Here is a 22398-nt window from a genome sequence, read left to right as displayed (position 1 = left end):
TGAAAGACCAGTTGTTAGACGCAAATGATATTAATTTAGGTAAGCGCGGGCGGGGTAACAAAACGCCTTCAAATTATCCCTCCTAATGACGGCAAGTTTTGATGTTTCGGGCTCGTGTTACGATGCCTCTCCTATCAGTAGATCTCCGCGACGATAATGGTTACTTAAACGCTCGTAAATTCGAAGAGGTTAAGGGAATCAAAGTACGAATGCTAATGTTGTTGAGCGTTTAAATTATATACGACTTCAGATCTTCATACTCGCATAATCATAACTTTAGGAATCAGTTTACAAGTGTAGAATAATATTTTTTGTGTACGCAGGTCGAACGCTAAGCGGTGGCAGCGGGCAGGTGTGTCGGCCGCACTTCCACACGCCGCTGCACCCATGGCTGGAGTCAAAGGCGCTCAGCAGCGGCGCGTGGGGCGGCAGCTTTCAGCAGGAGGCTGCACCCGCCGACAAGCCCCTATCCCCCGCGCAACACCATCATCCGCACCCCCTGTTCTCGTTTCCACCGACGCCGCCGAAGGACTCCACGCCGGACTCGGTGGCCGCGGCGGCGCTAGGACAGCAAGACTATCAAGCCGCCGTAGCGCACGCGACGGCCATGAGCGTCGCCTTCATGCAGCAGCAGCAGGAGCTGCCGCTGTGTGGGGACGTCAAGCCCATGATGGGCGCACCGCCGTCCAAACAACGCGAAGGTGCGCAGCCGGACTCGTGTCCCCAGGAGTCGAGTCAGCCCTCCGGGGAGTACAACGCTCAGTACAACGCCGCCGGCGGCGACTACTACAACTACCAGGGCAAGGGGTATAGTGGGGCGCAACAGCAGAACAAACCGCGGCCGAACAAGACGCGAACTAGCGCCGGTGAGTCCGCAGGGACTACTCGCTCGCCTTGCACCGCCTCGCCTCGCTGGGACGCACGCGATACTCACACCATCATACAACGCTTACCCGATCACACTATCGAATTAATATATATACAGTTAACAATAACTGTCTAGACTTAAAAGGTTATGAATTGTAGACACGGAGCTGCTCTCTATATCAAATTATCAGAGAGCTTTCACTTATGAGTACTAAATTCACAGTCGTTATAATCGGCATTTAAATCAAATAGCCTGTGAGGCGGTTCAGGACTCGTTAATCGGGAGCCTTTACAAAATGGCTGCCACGATAGTACTCGCGTAATTAGAATCTCAGCTCCATCTATTCGACAATGTCGATTTATTAACTAGATAAGCACTTGTAGATTAATATTTCGTTATTTCAAAATGTCATTGTGCGGTAATAATTATTGGAAGTGGTCGATGTGGTCGGATAAGCGGGGTATCCTGCACCCGGCGCCGGGTTGTGGCGCCACACGTTTGTGTTCAGTACACGGGCTTGGGATAACTAACTGTTCTGACGCTTACCCTAACACTAATACACGGTGGAGGTCACTAACATACGAATATGATCATTAGCATTCACATAATAAAGCAAGGAATCTCGATTGGCAAGTTTGATGTTTAATTAAATCTTCTTGGTAGGTCCGTGCATTGCATAGGTACCTTGGATAATTTCTGATGCGTGCACAAGTTTGGTTGGACGCGGAAGACGCTAGAGCTGCAGTTACGTGTGTAGCTGGATGTTCCCATGCCTCGTCGGTCGCCGTTGTCGTCCACACATAGGGCTGTTAGGCGCGCGGGCGCACAATATTCATTGTTACGTTTAGCATGTGAACTCACGCGGTCTCTTTTGATGTTGACCAAACAAACCAACTGTTTCTCATTACTTAATTGCAACTTACTATTGTCTTTACGCAATTAAACAAATGCTCTAAGTAGATTTCTATTAACTCTCAAGACCGTTTTAGAAATTAGAGTTTAATTGCGAAGTTAACTCACGTCACTTTCGTTCGTTTAAAGAAAAGACCTCGTAGACATAGTTTAATATATTTTTTTTAATGCTGCATTCTCGTTTCGAGATTCGGATAGGAAAGGATTGGCTTTCTGTTATTTACATATATAACTATTGTACAATTGATAGCTGTTGGTTCTGCGAATAATAAATAAATAACATTTCGAGATTATTGATTAAACTGAAGTAGCTGCTAACTATAACAAATGCAACTGGAGTAAGAAATTATGTTTTTTACGAATTCCATCTCGTGTGATTTGTGGATTAGTAACAATGAATAGATAATTAGTAAAGTATATCATTTACTCGTAAGGCTCATTTATTGAGATATTGTTCGTCATGACCTTTACGCTAATGCGTGCATTGTTGCGCCGGTTATTGTGATGCAAACTTTTCGCAATGCTACCCGCTATGGTACGTATTATAACGAAAAATTACTCAACAGTAAATTGTGTTAACACCACATAATGCGACTGCTTTATTTCATACATATTTAAAATTGTAATTATAGCCTCTCACACTTGTTAAGCTTTGACAATGGACGGGAACCAAAAATGGCCGTCCTTTATTGTCTCACATCGGAGTAATGAATGTGCAACATTGCGGCCATTGAATAGCGAGCCTTTTCAATTGTGGGTCCAATATTTAGTGGATTTTCTAATGGATTAACGTTAGCATGGAATCTCACGCGCGCGATTGAAGATCTCCCTGCACTAGTTAGAGATGGTTTCCCATAAGATTACAGCAGGAAAGCGAATGAAAACGGCGCGCTAATTAAAAAGCATTACACGGAAGAATTATTCAAAGACAAGCCACCTAACTATGTAGGTACCTACTTGTCAAAAGTGAATATCACTTCATATACCTATTGCTGTATTATGGTCATCGTAACATGGAATAACGCATTAAAGTGGCCAACGCAAATGTTTCAGGCTCCGCTGTAATTGAAGGTGACTGCAATGCATTATTCTATATGTCAATTTGTCTGCGAGGCAAATGGTAAGATTCCGCCATATAGACTATCCAATTAATTACAGTAGTCTGGTATCCAATTTATACAGTGTTTACGCGTCGTTACTCGGTTTTTGTCCGGTTCAGCGTGTTCTCGCTAATTGTTGTAAAAAACTTAATGCCATACGCTACCATACCTACTAGTTACTGCCCAAGTAGGCACATTTAGCATTTTGTATTACCACATTCATTTTATTCGCACTTGCGGAACGTCAGAAAATTCTTCAGAGCTTTATCGCCGCTCACGTTCCGAGAATGTGGAGATATCAGCCTATAAATTATCTCATTTGTATACTAATCTCCCTAAATATCGTTTTAATGCATTATATAATATGCGCTCTTTTGATCAGAAGTTCACAATGAATTTATTTGCATAAGTTTTGGCGACGATAAAATTCTTCATTGTCGCCGATTTAAAAGCAAGTGGTAGCACGTAAATCCGCGGGAGGTAAGCGCGGCTCGAGTCTCGGGCCGCTGCCGTCGGCTCCTCGGTGGAAGCTTTATGATAATGTGCAGAGGCCGGATGTGGCCCATTCCATTGTTGCCGATCGCCTGACCTCGGACCAGCGCCCCTATCGAACACTAGCTGTTTCCAGAATTAAAGCTAGTATAGTCTTCGTTCAATCGCCATCATCTTCAACAGTTCGACTTAAAGTTAATGCAGAATGCAGTATCGATGGCACAGCTGCCGTATTGTCTGCACTCACAAAAACTGTAGTTAATTGATCTGAACGATACTTTGTTACTTAAGTACTACTTGATTGTTTCTTGTAACCGACTGTTAATTACCGACATTGTGTTATACGGTAAAAACTGCCAGTAACGTCCATGGCGAGGCATGCTTAATACCCGCCATACAAATAATCTAATAATTTAAAAGCGGCCAAGTGCGAGTCGGACTCGCTCATGAAGGGTTCCGTATTTAGGCGATTTAAGACGTATAAAAAAAAACTACTTACTAGATCTCGTTCAAACCAATTTTCGGTGGAAGTTTACATGGTGATGTACATCATATATTTTTTTTAGTTTTATCATTCTCTTATTTTAGAAGTTACAGGGGGGGGGGGGGACACACATTTTCCACTTTGGAAGTGTCTCTCGCGCAAACTATTCAGTTTAGAAAAAAATGATATTAGAAACCTCAATATCATTTTTGAAGACCTATCCATAGATACCCCACACGTATGGGTTTGATGAAAAAAAATTTTTGAGTTTCAGTTCGAAGTATGGGGAACCCCAAAAATTTATTGTTTTTTTTCTATTTTTGTGTGAAAATCTTAATGCGGTTCACAGAATACATCTACTTACCAAGTTTCAACAGTATAGTTCTTATAGTTTCGGAGAAAAGTGGCTGTGACATACGGACGGACAGACAGACGGACAGACGGACAGACAGACAGACATGACGAATCTATAAGGGTTCCGTTTTTTGCCATTTGGCTACGGAACCCTAAAAAGGCATTTACTATTGTCTAGTAATCGGATCGCAAATCACGCCCAGATTTCGGATAAAACCTAACAATTAATGGTGTAAGGAAAATCGTGACTAAAAACTGCCCAAATAGTTGTTCGTACAAAGGCATGTCATGGAAAGGGCATTTAAAACAAATGGGCAACCGCCGCGTACCGACATCTCGAGCACCGTTTAACTCCATACTTTCTAAAAGTCCGTTCATTCAAATGGCATTTAAATTAAACAATTCAATAAATTAATAATCAGCTCTTAAATACTATGCAGTGGCTGGTCCATGTTCATTCCTTCTTTCGATTTCGTACCTTAATGTTAGGGGTTAGAGTATATTTTTCACAGTCAGCTATTATCAGAGTCTTACCTACGACATTTAACCGGGCTTCCTATGGCCGACGATGAAATCCTAACATACGAGATTACGAGTATATGCCAATAAATACGTTTAATTTAGGTATGCTAGGGTACAAAAAGTAACTGTTATCAAATCCGAATGGTAAAACAAAGAAAATAATGACTTTTTTTGCACATCGGATAATGCATGAAATGGGTTAAATGGTTTTGTTTTTAAAATGATCATCAATAGGTTATAGACAACCAAGATATCTAATTATTTGTGTTCCCACAAGAATTATATTAAGTAGGTATACGAAATTTGCATTAGGACGAGCTACAAAAATGTAGCAAATCTAAATTCCTTACTCAAATGCACGATTTCCTCGAAACGACCTCAGATTTTGAAAAAGATTATTTAGCAACGGGATTCCGGGATACAACCCTCAACGCAGGTTATGTCGTTGCGACGACGCCGTTGCATGTGCTTGCGCAACCAATTAGCGTCGCCGTACGTGCGCGCGCGCCACGGCCCGCCGCGCCGCTGGAATGAAGTCCCGACTCCACTATAATATGTTATTATTTAGCATCCATTCTTTCGTGTGCTGCTAACACTCCATATAATAGTTATTCGATGTTTTTATTTACAATAATGTTTGTGCAAAAAGTTGTTCATGGAATTAATACGCTATGGGCACAAAAGAACTCGAGTTCCTTAGCATTTTTCTTATTTGTTAAAAAATATGTTACCTATGTCTCTTAGTAGTTTTTTTTTTAATTAAATAAACGTATCTGCTTAAAACTAGAAAAAGCGTACAGATTGAATGCGTTTTATTTTAGAACAGTAGGTAACACCGTGTTGTTAATCATTTTACCAAGCAACTCTACATCATAGTCGCAATACAACGTGCCTAAAAGCTACTAATGAATATTTTTGTAACAGACATACACACCGAAAACGTGTACGTACTGCGTCCGTCACGCTCCGCCGATGCGGGTTGTGGGTTACAATTGCATTTTTGAAATTTGCATTTTATTTAAGCCTCGGAACTTTAGTGATTAATTCAATTATAATGAGGACAATAGGGTTTTGAATACAATCCTGACAATCGGGTTTAAAAATGCTTTTGATGTAGGTGCCAAAGCCGAGTTAAAATAATGAGTTAATTAGAGGCACTTCCGAAATGCTTAAATTTCCTATGATATCTAGTTATAATTTCATTAAGTAAACGATTAATTACCGATTTATATACGCTATCCATAACGTAGAAAATGTCTTTAGGTTTCGGCATCGTTTTTTATCCACCAATTTCTCTAAAGTGTGCAAATCTAATCGTTAATGAGACATCAAGAGGCGAAATCGCTCTGCTCAGAGGGCCTACCGCGAACCACGTTCGACGTGTTGCCTCCCTGTCACACTTACGTACGAGTTTACAAGTGCGACAGAGAGGCAACACGTCGAACGTGGTTCGCGGTAGGCCCTAAGTGCATGGAAAACGTTTGCGAAAACCATAGCCATGCGAAATTGAGTCGAAGTAACCTCGCGGTAATAGAGTCGTTTATCAATATGCTGCAGTATTTATTACAGATGTATTAGTAAGTGGTGGCTCCGAATGTCTAGGAAAATATTGACAAATGAATACATAGGTACTTGCATTAGCTCTGATTCGACCTACACATATGCGTTCTGTCATATACTGTCGTCGGTGGTAGGCGCTGGTCGGCAGCAGTTGGGTAATTATCGCGGGTTCAGTGCAGCGCTGCGCTCGTCACACGTAATTATCCCCGGACCGTAATAACGAATGCAAATACGAGAGCGTCCGGACGCGGCGCATGGAACGTGAAAAATGGCTTCATTCCTTCAGTCCGAGACAGACAACTGGAAAACATACAATAGCGAACGTTTGAACACACAAATTATAGGTATACATACAAAATACAAAATCGTTTATTTGTCCAACACAGGTATGAATAGATCAGCTAAAAGGCTTGTAGAAAATTCTTGTGCGTCCGCCTATTCATTCTCTGCGTTGCCATACTTACTCGTACCTTAGTCTTATTGTCACACGTAGAGATAACAGCCACGAGAAACTGGCTGATGTGGAGCATGTGACCTGACGAGGAGGACTGATCAGGTCAATGAGAAGATCAGCAGGTTATATGAGGACCATAGCTACCATCTGACATGACAGGAGCTGATGGGATTAAAACATAAACTAATCCTATAATTTCATACCTACTTTAGGTACTTTAGCGTTAGAGGACCATGATCTTCATCAGGCACGAAAGAAAGACTACAGAGTCTCCGCGCAAACCAGCATAAACTCGTGGTTAAATGGGATCAATTTACAAGACCTGTTTATGAATAAACTTTCCTATATAGTCTACCAGCTCGACGTGTTTTACAAACACTTGAACGAGATATCCCTCGTTCTCATTTGCATGCACGAAGACACATGCAAATTTCAATTATCGTTCTTATAATAATAGACCAATATCGTAAGAAAAACTACAGGATTTCCAGCCACGTTAATGCTTAATGAAAGGAGAGGCCTCGCGCGAGATCATTGGCTTCCATTAAAATTTCCTATTTGCATACAGGCATGTAATTAAGGCCTAATAACAGCCTCTGTGGCGCAACAAAGAATAAGTTTTGAGCAATAATGTAATGGTTTGTATGCAAAATAGCCTCACCGTTACGTGTTGATGGGCCGATGCGCCAAGAGCGCGTCACGGTACACGGGAGCGAATTAGTCTTTCATTTAAATTACATTACCCTACTGCACGTCGTGGCTATAAAACTAGTCTAGTTTTTGTGCTGTCTCATTGAGGAGTAACGGCGGCGCCGCCGCCGCCGGGTACCTACGTATATTATGCATCGATAGTTTTTCCTCCATCCCCCGGAGTCGCCGGGTCAACATCACTCGAGGCCGCTCTCGTAAACCGCTGCGTGGTTTTCGGTGTTTTCCCCACGCCGGAGGGCGTGTGAAAACATTGAGCCGAAGTACGCTCGTCTGGAGACTCTTGAAAAATAAAAACCGCCCACTCTGCTACGTAAATATGGCAGATGAAAATCTTTTATCGCGGTCACGTAGCGCGGCCGCGTCACGACCGCCGTCACTCCCCGCAATAAAGAGAATGAACAGCATTCTAATTTTGAACAAACACTGGAGATTTCGCTAAAACTATTTTTCTACCATCAGATATTTTATTTTTTAGCGCTTATTCGCATCAGGTCAATGGTCAACTATTTTTTTATTACCAAAAACAAGCTACAATGGCGTTATGCCGGAAGGCAGTTCAATTATCGTGTAAATAAAGACGTAACTTTTACAATGTAAACGGATCGAAAAACGGTTATCGTGACGATTGAGCCGATCGGACCAGCCTGGACAATTAAATCGGATGGTAATTAATCAGAAATACTGCTCTCTTTAATAATACGTGTAATGTCGAGGCATGAGGGCAGGCGGCTGTAAATCTCTCGCGCCCGCGGCCGCCGACTTTCACAAACGGCTATAGTTTTACCAAATAGAGACGTTACTATTCAACTAAATCAGTCTCAAAGCGAGAAACACTAACATGAAACTTCTCGTTTCGTGTAATATCCTGTTATTTTTTCCTAATAATCGTTATTGGTGTTTATTTATTACAATCTTCGGAACAAATTACAGGCTTTATCGACACAAATAACAAAAAAATAAAGGGTTAGTCCAAAAAGTGAGTCGTCGGTTCGATCGCAATAAGTTTTCGATAAGGTCCGGGCGATTTAATTGCCGGTTGTGATCTGGTTTTACATAAAAAAGATGAATGGCTGCTCTGCCTAAAGCTCGTAAAACATTCTCGGTTCGTTTAACTTATTTTTTCTATCGTATTCGGTCACTTTCACCTTCTCGTTGCGCGTCCTTACGAATATTAATTATGCAGAGGATGGTTGTCTGTCCCGACGTGAATAATCAGATCTAGATACATAATGTTATTATAGAGATACCGATATACGATCTGCCGATACAATCTGTAGGGCAATAAACTTGTATCATTGAATCTATTACCGTCTGTTAGTAAACATACAAATGTGACTTTATTGATTTGGGTATATATTAACGCACAATGCCGGGTCAGATTACATTTTGTACGCATTTCACCGCATATTATTATTAAATAGTAGGTACCTTCGGGACGTGAGAGTAACGAGATGAGATTCTTAATTAGATTGCAGTAAATCATCGATCGAGTAATCGAGTTTAGAGAAAAATTGTGGGCGGGCGCGTGCATCCCATATTGTGAACACATCCTCTCGCTAACCATGTAAATATGGTACCCACATTTGCTCGTTTTGGTGGTAATCGTTCTAAAGTCATAAAAGAAAACTGGTTGCACAATCTCCACGGAGGGTGACTCATCCTGGGGGTTAAATGTATATATTTCATGCATGATTTAAATAGTTAGTGGGCATGAGTCATTTTTGATCCGTAGTATTTTGGAAATCCATGCTTCAGTAGGTATCTGTGCTGTGAAGACAATCAGTTTAATATACTATTGAGCTTGTTTCATCATAGATTAGCAACAAATGGATAAGATGTTATGCTTCAGTGTAATATAATATATATAATATTATATAATATATATAATATATAATATTAGACGTGTTCGTACACAGATTGCGAAAATCAGCATGTACATACATTACCTTATAGCTCTGGTTCCGCTCTGTTTCCCACTAGACGCTCTCGAGCATTTTTGTAACATCATTTATTTTTATAGCGATTAGCTTTTATTATTGCCGTTTCCAAAATTGCTAATTATTTTATGGGCAGGTAATTGTTTACTTGTATTACTTTTTTCATTTTATATTGGTTAGCCACTCTAGGATCAGTTTTCACTACTTTCCACTGAACTTTGGCCTCAGCCTTTCTAAAATTAAACAATTCCAAGGTGAAGCTAGGCAGGTACTGGTTTACATAGTGACGTGTGTGCGAAAACTAAAAATATTCAGCATTTGAAGGGCGCTCCGCTCGCCGCGCGCTAAGTGTAACTTTCTCTTGTTTTCCTTGCGTGTAAAAAATCTTGATAGAATTTTTCCTCCGGCATCACGGTACGCTTTCCCTGGTTAATTGAATATATTACTTACTTTTCGTTGTAAATTGCAATTACTTTTATCGTCTATGAAGTAAAATAATGCTACCGTAGTGTTTGTTTCTAGCCTAATACGTGTCTGCATGCTTTGTTAGTGAAATTTGATTGGTAATGTTTCTGAATGTGTTTTTTTCTCTCATCTCCCAGCCTGCCAGGAGACAGGTAAATCACTCACAAAACACTAACATACTGAACTTACGTTTAATTATTTATATTTGCACTTTTATTGCTTATACCTTTTGTCCTTCATGTGAATCTTTGGTTTCCTAATGGTGTTGATTTTTGTTTTGCTTGTTTGCTATTTTTTAATGATTTATGTTATATGATAGTATATAATTATGTACAAGGTTAAATGTGATAATCCACAAGTTTTTTTAGTATATCATAAAGCAACAAATGAAGTTATACGTAATTTAAATAATTGCAAAAATATGCTCTAAGTCACTACTGTTTATTATCCACCCTCTAGTTTATACTGCTCTCACCCTTAACGAAGCACAAATTGCAGGCTTGCCAAAAATATACTCGCTCATGGAAGGAATCAAGATTCCGGAATTCGAACATTATTATGACATATCGCAGAAACCCGCCCATTTGTGCTCGTGTACTTTTGGCAACGCTTTCTCAAATGTAGTAATTTCCTGAATTTCCGTTACTTGTGTTATTGTAGTTAATGCTATGTGTTGTATGGCAGAGGGTCGGGAGTGCGTCAACTGCGGCGCGACGAGCACGCCGCTGTGGCGGCGCGACGGCACCGGCCACTACCTCTGCAACGCGTGCGGCCTCTACTACAAGATGAACGGACAGAACAGACCCCTCATCAAGCCCAAGCGAAGATTGGTGAGTGTAAGAATCCGACCAATTTGTGTACTCGCCCTAACCACCCGAGCCTTCGAAGTTCACCACGCCGATTTCTACACGCAGATAATTATGAAAACCCATCATTAACTATTCATAAATCTCTGTAATCAAATTACGATTTGACTGCGTAGTGCGTACTTACAAATTGAATGAAGTGTCGAGGATTTGCATTTCTATTAGGAACTCTAGCTGTATCAGACGATCATCTCAGAAACTGCGTTTATCTTCGTACAATCGCGCTTATGTACAAGAAGGCGGTTCGAGCCGGCGGAATGGGTGATGTTTACTGTTACGGGACGCCAATAAAAAGGCGGGGCATGCACGCGGGCACGACAACGCATTAAACGCCACAAATTGGGCTCGTAAGAAGTTTAGCGTTTCGACGAAAACCGCCGAGGTTCGTCGCTCGCCTAGCTCCATGACCGCCATAAATCTTGCCGTTAGACTTCTAATCTGAGGTCGACGCATAAAGCCGAAACAATGCGACATTCGGCCGGCGGGCCTGCACGTCAGCCGCGCGGCTAACGACTGGCCCGTGCGCACAATTGTACAATTTACCTTAATACCCGCATCGCGGACATAAACTAGCGGAATGGTTGTTGCACGTTACATCGGATGATACACCGTCATTCAAGCGGACCGACTCCCTCTGCTCCGACTCCCAACGACAATCTCAAACATTATTTTGGCAATCTTGAACTTACTCGTCATGGCTCTTTAAATTACACCGCTTTGAACAAGGAACCACCAACCACGTTTTGCGGTTTAATTTACATTCAACTATAAAATGTGAATTAAAAAAACGGTTTTTATTCGGTTGGACGGTTGAGTCACGGCTACCCGGATGTCGGTGGGGGTATTTAAACTCAGTGTACTGTAGAGAGGTACCGTTGAAGGCTTGGAAGAGATTGAATTCTCACTTTTATTTTCGTTGTGGGAATTGCGAGACAATGTGCGTCCCGGTGAGATGCAGAGCAGAAGCTAATCCTGAAGCATTCTCGCACGGGAACTGAGCGTCTGTATGAGCGCTTGCATGACTTCTTCAAGACTGCTTGATTCAATTAAATACTACCACATAAATATTTTGTTTCACAAGATACCATGCAATTGAATAAAATATTAATAGTACATTCGAAGCGTAGGTATGAACATGAACTAATACTAATGATATACATAGTTATTGTGGTTAGTAACTTCTAAGGTTGACCTTCACTAATTACGGTAAAACTGCATTTAAAAACGTAAAATATATCTAGCAGTATCGTTGCGTCAGTCAACACATGCTGACGAGAATTAATTAAAAGCCCAAAACTAGTACACGGCAATTAGTGGCTGCCATTATGCGGCGACCTTGTCCACGCACCTAATTGGACAATGCAGCCAACTTAGAACAACAGAATCTAACCCAATCTCATTTATTACTCCAATTTTCCTGCACTTGGCTCAATTTTAAAGGTTCCCACATTTCGACAATACAAATGGTTACGCGACACTTACATGCTTGTTGGGTAATTATTTGTTGCACCTAATAAAATAATTAAAATCTGTCCGCGTTAATTTAGCTCATAATATTTATGAGCTTCACGAGTAATTAGAAGTCGAAAGTAATTTAGTGAACAAGTGACAGGGTCTCATTTGAATATGTTCTAGTGGTTATATAGATACAAATTATGTTTGGACATAGAGGACACTCGCTCTATTTAAATAAATTAATAACTACAAGTCCTGACACTTTTTGTATAGCGGATGGGGTTGCCAACGAGAACATTATCGTTAACTCAAGCTTATTGGGAAGTAATTAAATTATTTATTTTGACAACTTCAAGTTTGTGATGGCCAAATATTCACATTACACACCTACACCTATTTAAATAACCGTACAAATGACATGTATAAATGTCACATTAGAACATGTTCTTATTAAGATAATAAAGCGCGATCGCATGTTGATAGCCGTTACCGGTAGCTCTCAGCGGCTAGTGCGAAATCTTCGGCGAGCCACCGGGCAATAAAACGCAATACCGGGACCATAAACCGAGGTATGCAATACGAGCTATGTCCTATAATATTTCTCCCGGGAGAAAAAGGAACGCGTGAGAACACTGGGAACACGTCCCAAGTTATATTTGTACAGCGAAAATGCCAGCTTCACTTGTAGATGGTCCGAGATAGCACTTGCCACGCTACTGGCCCGTTTCGGACTCGACTTTCAACTAGTGTAATATATAATGTTGTACTCATTTTTTAATGGCATTGTGCTGTTATTGATGTTGTGTTAATTTTAACATACATAATTACTAAATAGGTAGGTAGGACTTATGCACGTTAGTTGCCTTATCAGTATGTAATGTTGCTCGTTCAATTTTTAGGAACTCGGGAGGTTGGAAATAAATCTTCATATTTAAAATACTACGCATGGCGAGGCGGTCATGGAACTTTCCTATTTGGCATGCAGAGCCCCAACTAGTGCCAAATAAACTATCACAATAAGAATTCTGTAGCCTTAAACGTTGACGCAAGTCGGTCCCACACTGTCTGCCTGATTTATAATCGTTATGATGTCATTATTCATTGCTGAGAATTTTACTATCAAATTTATTTTATAGGCGGAAACTTTCGATGTTTACATGACCAGTGTTAGCTACTGGTCTGTTGACGATTATAAAAACGATCTATGTCTACATTATTTGCAATTACCTATAATTGGGTACTTTCCTATACTTAAAATAAATTATTTCACTCCGTGAACTAAATAAAGCACCAGATAAGTATTCGAGAAACACAGATAGCAATTATTTTTAAACACAATTTCAATTTAATAAATCGGTTGGAAGTATAAAAAGTAGGTGAGTTGACTGTGACATCACTAGGTACACACGTTTTCATATAAATTCCATATTAGCAAATCGTTTTGACAGTTCTAAAAAAGAAGCTGATTTGACTAGTAGGAAAGTAGCCAATTTCAGAACGTTTCTTACTCAAACCATTATGCAGTTTTTTTTCGTCATAATTTGTTTATGGTTTCTGAAGTACTGGCCGGATTCGAAAACAAAACAGTAAAGAGTTCAGTGAGTAATTAAATAAAATTTGATTTTGGAACATGGTATTTATTTTAAATTTGGGAACTGTATTCGGTTGAGCGTGTTGTCTCGGTGGCCGGGACAAGACTCGCCGGCCATCGATCACCGCGCGCCGTCGAATAAATTCTGTTCGTAGGTATGGTCCAAGTCATAGACTCTACTCTACATTGTATTAATAATTTAAGAAATCTATTTGTGATGTTCCATTTACGATATTTGTATGTAGGTTGGAGTCGAGAATTTTCTTAGAATGTCACGAGTTAAGTAAAATCATCCGCTCATTAATTGAGTCGATTATAATTTATAATGAAGTCCCACTTGAAAGTTGCTATCTTTCAGGAAGGCATTTATGAAAAACTAAATGACAAAGATAATTTTAATATGTATTAAAAAAAACTTAGTATCTTAAGTCATACTTATCGTCCAATTTTGCCATTTAATTAATTTCATGGACCTACTGCAGCCACTCGCAAAACTCTATTTGGCCATAAACACAAAACAAAAATCGGTGACACAGAGGACACTTAATTTATTCAATTTTGCCTCTTTTGGCACAACAACACAAATGTGTGAAAATATTATTCTTATATCAATATCACGAATGAATCTCGATGGCTACTATGGCCCACACAAAAAGTCACAGGGACATTATAGGGCTCTTATTAGCACAGAGTGCTAAGTGACTCATATCATGTCAGTTGACTTAGCGGGGCGGTTCGATTCGAACGCACGTTTTGCGGTCACTACTGTTATGGATTATGACCAGTTTGATGTGTTGATTTCGTGTAGTTTCTACTTTGATCGATATTAGTAAATAATGTTGTTCTTATTTATTAATACGTCACGATTGTGACGAAATTAATCGTGACGGAAAATATCGAATGCATATGTATGAAGGGGCAATATGTTTGCTAAACTGACATGACAAAAAGGTTTGTTACAAAATAAAATAATTCTAAATGATGATGGGTACGTCGTTTGTTTTTGTTTTTAGAATTATGACGTTGGTTTTTTTCCCTGGCACGGCCACCCCGCACAGTGAGTGACACGCGGCTAGCTCGGCGGGGTGCACTCGCATTTTTACCATTCTCGCACTTGCTTACCTGCTTGTGCCCGGTGCAATGCCGTGCTGCTGTCCAACTTCAGTTTGAGAACATTCTCGGTAGGATATTCCTTGGTCTAACTCTTAAACAAGTTTAATCGTGGTCCGTGAAACAGTAGGTATACAAAAACAGGTCTTAACGAAGAAAACGTTTTTTGGGTCACGCGAGAAAAGTGTAGGTAATAATTAACTACAGATTCATACTGAGTAAAAGGCAAATATATACTAAGTAACATATAGGTATTAGTTTTTATTTGTATCATTATTTTAATTTTATCTATTGCAAAGCTGTGGGTGGGGTATTTTGCTGGAGCCACTCAAGCCTCTTTTATAGCATTTCCATAAACACCGACCCTTTTTTCATCCCACGGCCAGGCCAGAAGAAAAAAAAAGGCTTTTGTCAACGCCTTGATTGATACGGTAACCTTCCCTTGTTTTAGCAATAACCCGAAGTCTTTAGTTTTTTTTTCGCCCTCGTCTCGTACGTTTTTATTTGCCACGTCGAACAGGTTTGACATATCACTAAATTTTGTAAGAAAAATTACAATTCTCAGCATTTTTATACCAGTGGCCGGGTAGCGAGAGGTGTTATAAATTTTAAATGTTTTTTTTTCTGAGTCATCGTATAGAGAATTGAATGTTTTGTGTTGTTGTTTTTATAGTTCGGTGGTCTACCTGCCTAGGCGCCACGGTGACATTTACGGGAGGATATTGGGACAGTATTAATGTTCATATTAATAACAAGGAAACAGGCAAACACGGACTTCATAAATTCTAATGATGGAGTGCAAAGAACTTGTTTTATTTACTTGTTAAAATATGGCTTGATGTTTCTTTATGTTCTGGGAACTGCATTCGACTGCACTGGTGACCGTTTTTTGTCTGTTAGATTGCATCTAGTGATATTTATAGTTAATTTATTGATGTAGTGTTGTCTTAGCAACAGGTCATTGAATAATTGATTGGACCAAGCGGACTATGTTTTTGAATGTGAATAAAGTGACGCGAGGGTATCTTTAATCTTTATACATTAACTTCACGCGGTACTTACTATGTACTAAAGTTAGACCAAGATAAATCTGCAACGATTTTGCACTGCGTGCTCTATAAAAATCGTTGCAGACGTTTCTTGGTGTAACTTTAGTGACATTTTCTACACCTACGTAACTATAACAATTAGTTCAGTAGGTATTTAACATTGGCCAAGAACGTTTAGAGCAGTCGTGCGAGTACTTCTTCAAATATTTACCAGCTTTTAGTTATAAATATTACATTAAACCGTCCTGTAATACTCAAGCCCAAGAAAACAACAAAAAATTGAACGGCGTTCGAAATCACCTTTATTAGCTTACCTAATCACCGTGTGATACTCGAATAGTTAATAGAATAGTGTAGGGCGGTAATCGAATCAGCTATCGATCGAGAGCGCTCGATTTCACGCGCCGAGGAGAATCGATTGCGATGCGTGCTCGAGAGCACGGGCTTAGCTATACACCGTCAAATTGGTATGTCAACTGTCGAAAGTGACGTTCGATGGTTTCAAAAGTAAGTAACACACACTATTTTGCAGAAATCGTAACCTTTATTATGATTTTAGAACCCTATAGGCAGGTATTTAGGTCGATTCAGTCGGATGGTACTAACTATACTATACACCGTATTTAGGTTTCCGACTTGTATTGGTTTGAATCGTATAAAATGTATATATAAATGCGAATTAACTTCACATTACGGAGAAACTCCATAACATAATTGCAGCTTTCTCAAAAATTAAAATTGCTTGCAGCAAAGAGGGCGCAAAAAAGTCATTAAATAACAAATTATGCAAGCATATGTTACCGATATCAAATATTGAAGCTAGCTGATTAAATATGCTTATGATACGGTTGGCATTGTGGCGTCATTAGTCAGGGAGACAGCACCCGACAATTTGAGCGCGCCGCGTTGCCCGAACGCCTCGGTAATTGCTGGCTGCCACCTCGCACCGCTCCTTTTATTTATTTGTATTTATAAAGCATTCGAGTCCTAATTATATTGGCGGTGAGTACCGTGATTCGTGTAATGCTTTTCGGTGCAGTTGGTAGCGTTGACGGGTTAATGACAGTCCGAGCTTCCTGCTATGTTAATTGTGAGGAAGTGGATAGGTAGACGCGGGCGCATCGCATTATTTATTAGATCGACTTTTGGTCGTGTTGCTTGTGCCACTCGGTAGCGACCACTTATCGCACTGTCAGTCGGATTCTCGAGCTCAGCCCGGATTATAACGTAATACGGTAGTGCCCGTCTCAAACGTTCGGCTTGCTTAATGCTTTTAATTGCTAAGTTTGGTCCGAGCTTAAAAAGGGCAAAAAATCTGCGGTTGATTGCTCTGTCAGTTTTAAAAATGCTTTTAATTTGGACTGAGGATCGAGTTGAAGGCATTTTATTCGTTCGATGAAAATATTGTGATACGGTTCAAAAGATCTTATTTAAATTAGAAAACCACCCTCTCAAACCTTGTACTCACTAACAATCTTGTGGAGCTTAAAAAAAGGTAAGGTAATAATCAAACTACTACGTCAACAACATCTAATCTAAACGTCTCAACAACGTCGACATACCCAATCTAATACATTGTAAACGTTTATAAAAACAGAGCTCCACATCTTTCTAGTCCGTTAATAACTTCACCATAGCACGCAGACATAAAATATAGAAGTGTTGATTGTACACGAACTTAAATCGAGAGCGGGCTGCAGCGTGCAATTTGAGGCTCTAAATCAGGGAGGACGTCTCGGCTACCGATAAATATCCCGCCGCTGCGTGCGAGCCGATTAGTTAACAAGAGCTCATTGCAAGAAGTTCAACCACTGGCTAAGTTTTGCAAAAACTGGTTGATCAGGAAGAAAATTCTGCTATTCACTGTGTAAAACCTCACTATTTTGAGCCTCAAAGAAATATGAACTATCGAATTTTGGTTACGATTTTATAACAAAACTGAACTATAAAGTGTATAAGGTCAAGGTATCCTTTGTTTTGGGTGTCTATTCACGGCACCCAAAGTCACCTTATAGTATAGCTTGCGTATAGCTTTGGCTCAATATGAAGTATACATTAAACGCGTGTGTTCTACTATGCACTAAATTCGCAAGGTTTCCAGACTTTAAATCCCCCGTGCGCTCTCCAACGGTATTCAGTAACGTGGGCAAGTTAGCAGCATTTTGTCAGCGTGTGTTATCGCCCACGCGCGCCGCGCCGGCCCGGCCACTTCCGCGTCCGCGCTCCGCTAAATCTAATAGCTACTTGCACCCCTGTTGGATTCGTTTCCTATTGACGTCTAACTGGAATTGAATATACCTACATATGTACGATGCAAATCCATTTGCTTACTATTTAATCGATTTTTCAGTAGTATTTAAATCAAATCCAAATTTACCATAGATTTTGTTGTTGAATCTTAGTACCTACTCATTACAGTTTTCCTAATACGTTACTTGTATTGTTGTGTTGAATGACACCAATCAATTACAAAGTCAAACTAACGCAGTTAATTGTATCAATAACACGTATTTATCGGACGAGGCTTGTTAAACGCGTGAGAACACCTAAGAGAAAAGGCATACTAACAAAATGCTCGGTCAATCTGGGTAAACGTCCAAAGTTTGTCCTGCACAATTGACACGCAGGTCGCTGCATACATACATATGTATGCGACGCGATCGCATCCGATCAATGCGTAATTGACATCCGATTATACCCGCAGAATCGCACGAATCTCAAGATCACGCGCCGGGCGATAGCCTTATCCCCACGATCCACCTGAGCCGTAATGAGCTTACGATTAACATAACACTCATCTAAATATGCAAACGCCTATGTTAACCCCTTTGTTATTGCTAAACTACCTTCACGATTTGTTAATGGTATTTATTGAGATATTAACATTCTTATAACATAAAATTGATAGCCAACAAAACAGTCAGCTTTAAAGTGTCTAACACCATACTATGTTCTCTAGAAGATGAACGGCTATGTATAGAGTGATCACATTGTACGATCGTGTTAAAGACCGGTTGGGCCGCCGTAACGAGCGTTTCGTATACAATAGACCTCTTAGCGTCATGTGGACAGACGTCAATCGCGTAGACGTGGACGTCACCCTGCCGGTGTGCGACGGCCCTTATTGTGCTCCAACACGGTGTACATATATATCTTAGATTGCTCTACCTAGACCAACCGATCTTATCAATTTTAAATCAATAACAATATATGCTGCTGTTATTAATGTCAGACCTATGTAGCATGCACTGAACTGTAGTAAGTAAATAAGTAACAATTGAAAGACATTATTCCATAAACAGCGGCAATTGAATAGAAACTTTAAATATATCATTCCCTCTAAGTGTAGGTGGTTTGTACCAAATTGCACAGCAGCACAATAAATTATGCCCAGTTCTATTAAACTTCCATCGAGCGATAAACGATTATAAAAGCAATCATATACGAGACTCGGTTACATCAACTATGATAACAAAAAACACGGCGAGTCAGTTCGATTCGTATGAAAATAAAACATATCCAGGGGACTGACGTGCGTCCGCCGTCACTTAGCCGCGCTGGAATGATGTGACAGGCCTTGCCGAAACGAATTCCTTTTTATATTTTAAAAATTAAAAATAGAACAAAAAATAACCAACTTTCTGTATCTGTTCCATTGTGTTCACGTTTTGGAAAAATTTAAATGACCGAATGCTGGCCGCTTTTTTGGGAATCGGAATCTCGAATTCGGCGTTTAAATACATACAGTTTCGCGGTTTAGCGCCATGTTTTTTCCATTTTCTGCACATTTCGGCGCGCCGAATGCGACGCGACGGCAGATTTTGTGCGATTAAAGCCCGGGAGGTCGATAGGAGTAAGTTGTTAATGTTAACAATCTAAATCTTTCGTAAAACACCTCTCTGGGCTGCGAGCTTTTTGACGGCCGTGCGAAGTATAAAGGCAATTGTTTGGCAATTACCTCCTTGCTAGCCGGTTTCAACTGCGAATTGTTATCCTTTACATCGTCGTTTCACTTGTATTTATGAAATAGTATTACGTTTTTACTGTATCGGTTTCATATTGATCATACGGTTTTTTTACGGTGGTCGGCATTTGAGAAGCCGAAGGGAATCGATTGAAGATATTTAGAGCGGCAATATGAATGTATTTATTCAGGGCTCAGGGCGGCCTCCGCCTAACAATGCTACGCTTGTCTCTGCCGCCACTTCGTGCAGGGCTGCCACCGCTGTATTACAAATATGACATAAAAATATATTTCTTATGTATTTTCAACCACATTATTCCTAAGAGTCAACTCCGTAAACCACGTTAGAATTCCATCTTACTAAGTTGTGGTGCTATTCTAAGCGTATTTTTTCTAAAAACAACTTTAATGAGTTTTTACTGACTGCCTTTTATCTTTCAGATGATTTCAATCATAACTTGTTAAAAATATATGTGGATTTGTGACAACCCTACGGGCTACTGTCGTGAATCAGGGTTGACACCGCGGCCCGGTGGTCCGCGCGTCACAGCACGCGCGTGCGCTGCGCTCGTTCGCATGTATTTCAGCCTTGCCAATTTACATACTATGAGTCTCTAAAAACAATGCCACATCAAATGTATTTTATTGAAGATTTTCTCAATTTTTTTTTTTAATGAGAAGTGATCATAGGAAATATCCAATATTAAATTGTACCCAGGACCGAAAAAAGTAGATTAATAAACCTGTTAATTTAATAAATAAAAAATACTCGTGAATGGTTTCTAGTCTCTATAATCTCTATATCAACGTGAAAAATCAAATAAAATGACATCCACATTAGTGAGACATTAGTTCAGGTTCACCTACTACTCGTACCTAATAACTTGGGACATATAGCCTTTTCCTAACTCTAATTATCCGCAGTATATCTACAATAAAGGTACCCGATTGTCTTTTATTGAATTTGTTAAGAGCATAATACGTCTCGCTGTACGGCAAAGGAGCGTTTTGCTCGTTTTGCGCGGTTTGCCATTGTGTTTACCGCTTTAACCATTGTTCGGGGGCCAAATAAATTGGGACGACGTTCTACACGGTGACAGGTATATTTGACTCGTCGATTTTGGCCGATAATTAATCCGTATTGTTAAATGAGGGCCCACCCTTGTGTACCAACGTACCGACCGACCGTCTTTTATTAATTGCTAATTACCAGTATATATGAATGTTTTTTTGTAATTAAACACGGTAGTACTAGATGATGTCATTAAATACGTGTAGTCCGATCGTGAGTAAATAACAATAAGTCAATCATAATTATGTTTTAATTAATTCAGATGTATTCCGCGGTTCACACGGTCCTCCGCATAGTTGCTACCACGTTGCTACGGACAGACCGGACTGGCTATACATATAATGCATGCAAATAACACGACACCCCGTCTATTAAGTTCAACATAAAAGGTATGAAAGTAATTAGTGAATTAAATGAAAGCTAATGAATTTGCTCATTAATTGAAACGAGGCAGTTATTTGTCGGACACACGTCGCAAAAACTGTTAAAATGCAGTGAAATAGTGCAAAAAAAGGTATTGGCTTTTCATGTTGAATGTCATTTCACGGTCACTTAGGGCTGGCAGAGGTTGCCTGTAATTAATTAGCTGGTTATATCGCTCCTCCTCTTATATATTAACGTTTTTGCCCAGAACTTACGCCGGGTAAGTAAAGTTGTAGGTATTTATTTAATTTATGGACATGTTAAGTTAAATCTAAATTCCTTTTAGATTGGTGTTAAAATGATTTTAAGTTGTTTGTAAATTCATTTATTTTTTAGACACTGTTTACAGTGTTTACTTTATGGCTCTTACCGCCTGTGCTCTAATTATTTTTTACTGAGTTTCTTCAAGAATAGGTTTAGTTATATTAAATTTTACGGTCGTAATCATAGTAAACCACAGATGCATGACATAATATATGCAGACAGGAAAGATAATCCGTTCGTTACGGATTATGTACATAATTAACTTCTAATTATTCATAAAATCGGTATAGGTCCGTTCCGTAGGTAATAAAGATATTATAATGTTTATAATAACCAGTCAGTATTCATTACACATTAAAATGTTACTTAGTACTAGAATACAACCACAATTTGGTTAGATTTGTCATAATTTAAACTGTAAACATGCCAGCCGAAGACAGCTGACCAGTAATTGAATATCGTGTTAGTTTTGGTCGATTTTATTGGGTGTTATATATTTACTGCATTCTACTTAGCAACCGTCGCAAACCAAAATGCCATCCACCTTAGGCGACCCGCGCACCTGTCCTGTTCTAAACCACGTCCAACCCAAGTAATGTTAGCTGCCATTAGTGAACCTATAAATGTCACTGGCCGGTTACAAACTTTTTGAAATAGGAACAAAATTATACTGATCACCGGTTTTGTTTGATATGTTACGCGATTCAGGTAAAATTAGTAAAATACCTACTAGAATAAGCTTACC

The 22398-nt window shown here is 39.7% G+C and overlaps 1 protein-coding gene across 2 annotated transcripts in view; it reads left to right on the top strand.

Moving 5' to 3' along the window:
• The window catches only part of LOC134650210 (GATA-binding factor C-like), a 103567-nt gene that overhangs the window by 41599 nt on the left and 39570 nt on the right, over positions 1 to 22398 (top strand). The window contains exons 3-4 of one of the 2 annotated variants that reach the window (XM_063505151.1): positions 324 to 866; positions 10544 to 10695. In XM_063505151.1, coding sequence (XP_063361221.1) covers positions 324 to 866; positions 10544 to 10695 — 695 coding nt within the window. The remainder of the gene's footprint in view (positions 1 to 323; positions 867 to 10543; positions 10696 to 22398) is intronic. The other variant, XM_063505153.1, reaches the window with a different exon arrangement.

Source organism: Cydia amplana, chromosome 8 (assembly GCF_948474715.1).
Source record: "Cydia amplana chromosome 8, ilCydAmpl1.1, whole genome shotgun sequence".
In the NCBI taxonomy this organism is placed as follows: domain Eukaryota; kingdom Metazoa; phylum Arthropoda; class Insecta; order Lepidoptera; family Tortricidae; genus Cydia; species Cydia amplana.
The sequence above is the reverse complement of the archived record's forward strand: the minus strand, read 5'-3'. Positions and strand labels throughout refer to the sequence as shown.